This window comes from Ictalurus furcatus, chromosome 28 (assembly GCF_023375685.1).
Source record: "Ictalurus furcatus strain D&B chromosome 28, Billie_1.0, whole genome shotgun sequence".
NCBI lineage: Eukaryota > Metazoa > Chordata > Actinopteri > Siluriformes > Ictaluridae > Ictalurus > Ictalurus furcatus.
In genome coordinates, this window is record NC_071282.1 from 681,732 (window position 1) to 690,557 (window position 8,826).

Here is an 8,826-nt window from a genome sequence, read left to right on the forward strand (position 1 = left end):
TAAATTATAGTGGATGATTTTGTAAGACAGAGGCAAATGATCAAGCAAATAGCCAGGTACACTATAGACCAGGTAACATACAGAGGCAGATCATCAAGGTGCTCAGATAGACCAGGTGAGGTAGAGCACTGAAAACACCAGAGCACAGATAACTTCCAGATATTTTAGTGCAGGTAACCAGGCAACTTACTGAGCAGGTGGATAGCGGAGTAACAAGCTGAGCGATTTATAAACAAGGAAACCAAATGAGGCACTGTAAACAGTGAGGCGCAGGTAATTAGATGAGTAATAACAGGCATCCAGGTGAAAAGCTGCCCAGGTAATATAGAGGCAGGTCCATATTTAGGGGTGGGTTTACAGGGAGGACAGGCAGCAAGGGTACTAGAGTACGGGGAAGCAGGGGAAGCAGGTACCGTGCAAAGTGAGGTGATTTACTGATCAGGTAAATATGAATATAACTGATATTTACCTGGGAAAAGTAAACATCAGTTATAAACCTATAAAGTAGGAGATTAGGTCAGTTTTAGACCGTGTTAACAGGTGACTTGTTGATGATACAGGCTGGAGCAGTGGTCTCCAACCCTGTTCCTGGAGATCTACCTTCTTCACCTGACTGTCTAATCACTGCATTAAGAAGTTCTTGATCAGCTCAAACAGGTGTTAGATTTTGGGTGGAGATGAAGCCTGCAGGAAGGTAGATCTCAGGCAGGAGGGTTGGTGACCACTGGTTTATAAAGGGGATTTATAAAGGTTACCGTGGTAACAGCAGGTAGCGCAGTTCACAGAACAGGCGTCCAAGTGATTACGCGATCAAGTAACCAGGTGATTTATCAAGCACCAAATTAGACGATCTATAATGCAGGAAAACAAGGTAATAAAATAAAAAGCTTAAAGTCGAATGAAACCGTGCTGCAGTCGGTGTACCGCGTCTTTCAGCGTAACAGAGAGACTTTATTTTGTGTTCTTATGCAAAACGCTAGCTTTGATGTAGCAGTGTGTTTGTCCCTGAGCACATTATGTAAACTCCTTCAGCTCGCAGTAGTTTCCGTCAGCAAAATCTGATGTTGATGGTCACATGATGCAAATCGGGCTATTGGGACAATTATCTTTTTTTGTTAAGAAAAAAACAAAACTGATGCAGGGAAAAAGAGAGAGAGAGAGAGAGAATAAACGAGACAGCTTTTTATATTCATTGTATTTTTATGCTAATATTCATTATTCCGGTTTGGGACGTAACGGAGTACGTGTAACGGCGCTACGTAACCAGGATATAAAACACTGGTGACTGTAATCCGTCACAATTACGTCAAAAAAACACAGTCATCAGATTACAGGTACATTCAGTAAAACTGGGAATACTGTCAGGATTACACTTTTTTCATTTAAAACCACAGAAATGAATCTTTTGACAGAACACAATATAAACAGCTGTTTGATTATAGTTATAGATTATAATTAAATAAGTCAGTTTGGTAGGAACGAACACAAATTGTTCTCTGAAATGCTTTTGTTAGGGTGACCGTACGTCCTCTTCTTCCCGGACATGTCCTCTTCTTCGGACCTTCGTCTTTAGTTTCGGTGTGATGTGCTTATGGTCTAATCATGTGTTCACATCACGTGTGCGCATATTTGCACCGCTTTAACCTTCTCTGTAATCCCCGCCTTCTCAACTGCTCTAAGCTATAAATAAAAGTATTTTAGATCATTGTCACGGTTTCTGTCCTGTCTCCGCCCCTCTTATGCTATTGGTTCTTTCCTAATGTCTCAGCTGCTTTGCGTTATCCCCTCAGATTATGTTGTACATTTAAACCCCTCTGTGTCTTTGTTCTGTGCAAAGTATTGCGTGTTTGTGTGTGTGTAATATCGAACTGGAACGGAAATACATTTTTAAAGTAATCCTCCCAATGCCGCCATTATTTCATGCGCATTGAGCAAACCATATAATTATATTAGAGCCCTTATGGCACGACCGTTGTGACTCACTCACCAAAACAAACACCGAGTAACACACACCACAACATTTCTGTCTAACACACCCTTTAAATTTCTTTCTTTCCCTGCCCAAACCGGTGTGTGAAGTCCTGGGAGGTTAATGCTAAAATAAAGGGTGGAATTAGCACTCATTAGTCAGACTGGTCAGTACGGATGCCAAGTTCAAGACATATTTAACTAACTAGCATCATTAAGTCGGTGTAAAAATAAATACGTTGAGAGTCAACATGTATTTCTCAGATGTGCTGAGAAAATATATAGTGAAAGCGAAATGACTGTACACTGTAATTACGCTTAGCATCAACTGATCAACTATCTAGCTCATGTTCCGGCTTGTTGAAAAACATAGACGTCGTGTCACGGTTTGTGATCTGGGAGCAGAGGGAAAATCTGATGCGATTTTCAAATTCACAAATATTAAAAGTAGGACCCTGGTGGTGAGGTGAATATCTAGCTAGCGATGAAATTAGCGAGGCACAACTCCAGTGTGAGGAATCAACCGCTTTTAAATTGTATTTGTTGTTTGTTTGTTTTTTTTTCAATTTGTTTTATATTGGTTAGTTCAGATTAATTGCTAGCGTTAACAAGTTCCATGTCCTTTCTTATTCGGGTGAACTAGCTTCTGTTTGAGCAAAACAATTATTTACATTTGTTCCTTTTATACAAGTTAGTTAGTTCCTGTTTTCACTTATGTTATAGCAGCTATAAACAGTCTGTCCCTCACCAGCTTCTCTTTGTTCTCTCTCTTCACGTTAATAAGACCAAAAGAAAAACACAATGTGTTACGCATGTTAGCGAGAAACTGAAGACGTCGGAAAACGTAAAGTTGCAGCTTTACCTGATTGTAACAAAGCACTGACACTGGAGACTCCTTCCATAAATGTTCAATAAACGTCTCCTTTAAGAAAAAATCACCATATCAACAATTACACACATTTTCAAGTTGTTTATCATCCTCTGTACACCTCCCCCCCCCCCAGGGGCTGTTACTATGGAAACCATAACATTAGAACGAGCGCATTAATACAAACCTGTGATTTGTTATCGAAAATGAATCAACACCCTCTGACCAATCACAGTCCAGAATTCAGCAGCACTCTGTGTGTGTGTGTGTGTGTGTGTGTGTAAACTCTGTTAAACGTTCAGTCTAAAAATGTTTTCATTTGAATCCGTATTTTAAAAATACAAATAAAAACAGGAAGCATTAACCATCAGAGAATTCGTTTTTCGAAACGGTGGACAAATATTATGAATAATTATGAATAATGAATGTAGTTTTGTATGTGCTGTGCAGTGTGGTGAGATTTCTGGCTGAACGTCTCGGAGATGAAATCAGGGATAAATCAGAGACGATATAGCGGCTCAGGTTGACAGTACAAATTGTTGGTTTATAAATTTATAAATAAAACATTTTTGTAATAAGTGGCGTTGAAGCAGCTTATTTGCAAGTACAATGTGGAAAGTCGTCTGCGTTAGAGATATTACTGAATAATAAACAAGGCTACCGGGTTAAAATGGCCTCCGTTCCAGATCCGATCCAGACGCTCGCACACGCGCGTGGACGAGTTTACCGTCGATGATTAAAACTATTTGACGTTCTTTTAACTGCGACCTTAAAGAAGTGCTTCAACGACTCCCGAGAGAGGGGAAGCCAAGCATCTGAGCATGAATCTTCTGTTTAACTCACTTCTGATTCTGTATGTTTCATTCAGATGCATTCAGGCCACGCCCACAATCTACAAGCGACTGACGAGTGGCTTTAACAAAGTCCTCATTGTCCTCCAAAGAGGTTGGGGGTTCAAAAAGGGCAAAAAAAAAAGGTTATTATTCCTAACTGATAACTTCTTAAAATTTCAGTCAGAAAGCTGTTCTCTTTGAAAGGCGGTGTTTTGGGTCAGCGTTACGTAAAGTTTGAGAAAGTTTAAAGAAAAAGATCAAAAGATAAATTTGTCCCTAAATCCGTCATTAAGCCAGGATTTTTTTTTTTTTTCGTCCTTCTTCTGTTTATCGCACCAGAGCAACATGGTGGACCAAACCGCCGATACCTTTCGGGTTTAAAAGTCCCCCAGTGAGACATGGACGGACCTTTAAAGTGGCAGCTACAGGCCTCCAGAATGAAACACGGCTATAAATTCTCGGTTCCTCTGAGGGAACCTCGGTGAAGGTCAACCTGAAACGATACGTTAGAGCTGGACCACAGAGAGTAAAATATCATACGGAGCTGATATTGCTCCAGAGCGTCTCTGAATACACGCCGTGATATTAAACACCTGTTGGTGAAACTTTGCTGTTCGAAATCCATATATGGAAATGAACTCGAGTGGGCGTGTCTCACGAGGATTTACTGTATATACTGTATACGCTCGTGCGTTTTGAGAGGAGATCTGAGAAAATATTTCCTTTCTGGAGTACAACCATAAAACCAGCAAGAAGAAAGAATACTCTTTTAGTGTCACTTAATAGTCATGAGCCAGTAACTGGACGATTAGCAATAACAGTTTCGACCATTTCGCCATGACTCAGCATTCTGAGTTCAGGTTTGAGAATGAATTCTTTGTAAAAACAATTTCTGAAACAAATTTCGGGGAACGTCCTTAAAATGCGATATATACTTTGAGCTGTGTACATCAGAAGATTAATCACGTTCTGCTTTCGTTGCTAATCTAATCGGGTTACTACCAAGCTAGCTAGCTAACAAAAGGTTAGCGCTCTCTCAAAGCAGCCATGCTATTGGCTGATGAAGCAAATTACAGCCAAGTCGAACTTATGGACCTCCATCAACGTGAAAGCGTATTTGTATGTTGAGTTCGTACCAGACTTCAGTCTCTTACGACAGCACTATAGCGTAACAGGACCCGGCTCGTTTCTCTGATGCGCCACAACACCGAATGGATGAAAATCATGACGTATCGCTCGTCAGTAATCAGTAACCGTGCTGCGGTGTAAGAGGAGTAAATCACTTCATGACGTGATGTCATTAGGACGCGGAGAGTAAGCGAGATTTCTCTTGGTTATGTTTCAGGATTCCGTAACCTGCACGTGGACGATCAGATGACGATGATCCAGCACGCCTGGATGGCCGTGATGGTCTTCGCTCTCGGATGGAGATCGTACAAAAACGTCAACGCTCGCATGCTCTACTTCGCTCCTGACCTGGTCTTCAATGAGTCAGTGTTTATTTCTTTTTGCACCTTTCCTCCTATCCTTCTTTATTATCTCTCTATCCGTTTTTATTTTCTTTGAATCCGCACGTTACTTTCACTGCCATCGAAATGTAATTCTCCGTGCTCTCTCTTTTCGTCTTTCGTTCTCTCGTATTTTCACTTTCCTTCACTCGTCGTCTTTTCGCCTCGTCCTTCTCGTTCTTGTTCTTTCTTTTTTTTACACTCGTCTTTGTATTGTGTTCTCCCGGTCTCTACCCTTTTCTGTCCCTCTTCCACTCTCACCTGTTTCTGTTTGTTTTCCCGTGATCTACAAATCTGTCGAGTTTGTGCTCTCTCGTCATCTCTCAGTCCATAAAATCACCAAACACTCGTTTTATTTTTCTCTCTGTTTTCCTCATGTAGTCTTCTACTCGCTCTCTATCTAGTCATCAACCTCCCTTACATTTCCTGTCCCTCCATGCCTCCCTCTCTGTCTTCTCATCTGTTTATCTTTACTTCATCCAGTCATTCTATACTCTGTCTTTTTGCCTTCACCCACATCTTTGCGACTCCTTCCCTCTGTCTCTCTCTCTGCCTCTTCTTCACCGTTTTTATTATTCCCACTCTTGCTCGATCCATCTTTCTCCACATCTGTGAAGTCTGTGTCTGCTCTGCGTTTTTTTTCCTCCTGATTCTGTGCTTCATCTCTCAATAAGATCGAGTAAATTGATGGCCACCCGATACCGGAATATATCCTCGTCCTCTGTCGAAGTGTGGCACCGCTTTCTTTAAACAAAACACACACTTTCATCTGTGACTACTTCCTGTTTATTATCCCATTGTACTGTTCTGAAAAACAGAACCACATTTCAGGCTTTGTTTGCTTGTTTCTCTGTGATTCTGGTGGAACCTTTGAGGAACCAAGAACCTGCTCTGGGATGACTTGGTAAAATGACAGGGCAGCCCTTGAATAGTAATTCTGACCAAGCAGAGTTTCTGCTTCAGCATCTCTGGACTGGTTGGTCTTCAAAAAGAAAAAAAGAAAGGCCTATAGAGGACCCTAAAAATGTTCCGCCCCTGAGTGTTTCCAGGAATTAAAGTTGTTGTATACTGCAGAGCGAGGCCTAAAGAGCCTTTCCCATGGAGGCTCTGGAGGACGTTTGGGAAATAAGCTCCATCATTTCAGTACAGTAACGAGATGAGGCCAAGTGTGATAGGTTCTGTGTATTTGGAGCATAACGATGCAAAAGTGCTAAATAAGTTTCCGTGGTAAAGATCGTCCCGAGGACTTAATGGCGGCTTTGTTCCCGAGGGCGAAGGCTGAGGCTGGCGTGGAGGGAAGGAAGTGCTGAGCGTTACGAAGTGGATACGCAATTAAATTTAAAACGAGGGCAAAACTGCATCCAGATCTTAAAACGATTGTTTTTTGGAGAAATGTAATGTGGACCGTTTTTTTCCCCTCGGCCCAAACGTACTTCATCAGCCAGGAAGTCTTGGGTGTCTAACGTTTCCTACTTTAGTTGTGCACTGGAGATACGTGGCTACATGGCGAGTGGTGCTCACAGGTAAGGGAAGATATGGCTACCAGTTTATCCAGTAATTAATTAGCAAACTCGCAATGCCTGAACCTTCAGAGCCGTTAAGCACTAGGCCACGCCCCCTGCTGAGTCTGGTGCTTCTGAGGAGGGGCATCAGGTGGTAAAGGGGACAATTCATTTTTCAGACATAATCTGTCCTCCATCTCTTTACCTTATTATATTTTCCAGATCCCCACTCTCTCACTCCCTCTTTCTTTAAATCTGTACCTCCCTCATGTCTTCTCTCTATCTATCTCTACATCTATTTATTTTCCTCCCTCTAATTTTCCTTCATTTCTATTCTGTCGTTTTCTGTTCTCTGTTTTTCTTTTCAGATATCAAACTGGCTCCTTTATTAGTTCTTTAATATTTCTTTGTGTCTTTGCAATTCTTTCTCTCCATTTGTTTCTTTTCTCTTTCTCTCTTTCTTTCTCTCTCTCTCTCTCTCTCTCTCTCTCTCTCTCTCTCTCTCGTTCTTTCAGCACCAAGCCTCTCTGCCAGGCTTCATTTGTGAGTTGCTGTTGTCATATTAAGATGTGATATATATTTTTTTTGTCACACTGAAGATTGAATTTTTTCACTCGCTGCACTCATTCACTGCCCCCCCACTCCTCCTCCTCTTCCTCATCATCTTCCTGAAAGAGGAAGATGAAGTGCATATGCTCCTCTCCTCCGCTCTTCACTCGCTCGCATTGTACCGCTCGGGAAATGTCGAACTCACAGGGAGGGAGAAAAGCGATGCTCTTTCAGCGCGCAGGCTTTTCTTCTCACGCTCGTTTATCTCACGCGAGTCTCTCCATCTCTCCGTCCCTCCATTCCCCTCCGTCCCCCTCCACCCCCCTCCATCTCTCCATCCCCCTCCACCCCCTCCGTCTCTCTGTGCCTCTGTCAGTTTTACTGTCTTCCTAAAAACAATGACCATAATCATGTTTCTCTTTTTTCACATCTGTACTTCTTTCATGTCTTCTCTCTCTCTTTCCATGTCTACATCTGTTTCTTTTCCTCCCTTGTTTTTCACTCTATTCTCTCTATACTTCAGTCTTTCTGTCCGTCTGTTGTCCATTTTACTCCTTTTCTCTTTCTTTTCCACCGTTTCTTTCCCTCCTCCATGCTCTGTTTCTTATTTTTCTCTCCATCTTTCCATTTTCCTTCTTTCCTTTGTATCCCTCCACTCACTCCTTCTTTTTCTCTTTTCCTCTCTATATTTTTCTCTTCTTCACACTCTCTATCTCTCTCTCTCTGTACATTTTTCGTCTTCACTCTGTTTTCATTTCTTGAGCTCCTTCCGATTTTCCCTTTTTTCTCTACACATTCCCTTTTCTTTTTTCTTTTTCTGTCATCCCATCTTTATTCTCCTCATTTCTTTTTTCTCGTCTTTCTCTGTGGTTCTGATTTCTCTCTCTCTCACTTTCTCTTCCTTTCTCTTTTTTCTCCATCGTTCATCTTTGTCTGTCTGCCCCGCCTCTTGATTTCCAGTCCCCGTTCATCTGTCCGTCTCCCTGCAATTTCTTTTCGCTCCACGTCTCTGTTTCTCTACTTCTCTTTCTTTCCCTCCTGTGCATCTTTTCTCCACCTCTCTGTCCTCTTCCTCTTCGAGTAAACTGATCATGCATTAAGATGAACATTTTTTTTGACTTTGTATTCCTCTCTTCTCTCTCACTCGTTTTCCTTTCATCTCCTTACTTTCTTGTTTCTCTGTCACTCTGCTGTTTGTTCTGTCGTTTCTTCCTTCCCTTCTTTTGTCTTTTTTCTTCCTTCTTGCCGTCCTTCCCTCTTTTTCTCTCTTTCCGTCTGGTCCTTTCTCCTGCTTGCTCTGCCTTTCTTTGTCTCGTTCTTTGCCTTCCATCCCTCTATCCCTCCCACTCTTTCTTTTCTCGTCTCATATCTCTCGTCTTCTTCTTGGCTCTCTCTCTCTCGCTCCGTTTTTAATTTCTTTCTCTCTTTCATTTCCAATCCCTCACTCAGTGATCCCTCTCTCTGTTTTCATTCTTCTCTCTCTAGCACTCTTTCCTCCACTCATTCTTTCTCTCGTTATTCACGCTCCTGATCCATTAACGATGATCGTCTTTCCCTCTTTCTCTTTCTCCTTGTCTTTTGCTTGTCCTTGTTTCTTT

General features: G+C 41.8%; 1 protein-coding gene across 2 annotated transcripts in view; it reads left to right on the forward strand.

Moving 5' to 3' along the window:
* Positions 1-8,826, forward strand: part of ar (androgen receptor) — a 99,231-nt gene that overhangs the window by 86,590 nt on the left and 3,815 nt on the right. For both annotated transcript variants that reach the window (XM_053617964.1, XM_053617965.1), the window contains exon 5: positions 5,015-5,159. In XM_053617964.1, the coding sequence (XP_053473939.1) occupies positions 5,015-5,159 (145 nt within the window). The remainder of the gene's footprint in view (positions 1-5,014; positions 5,160-8,826) is intronic.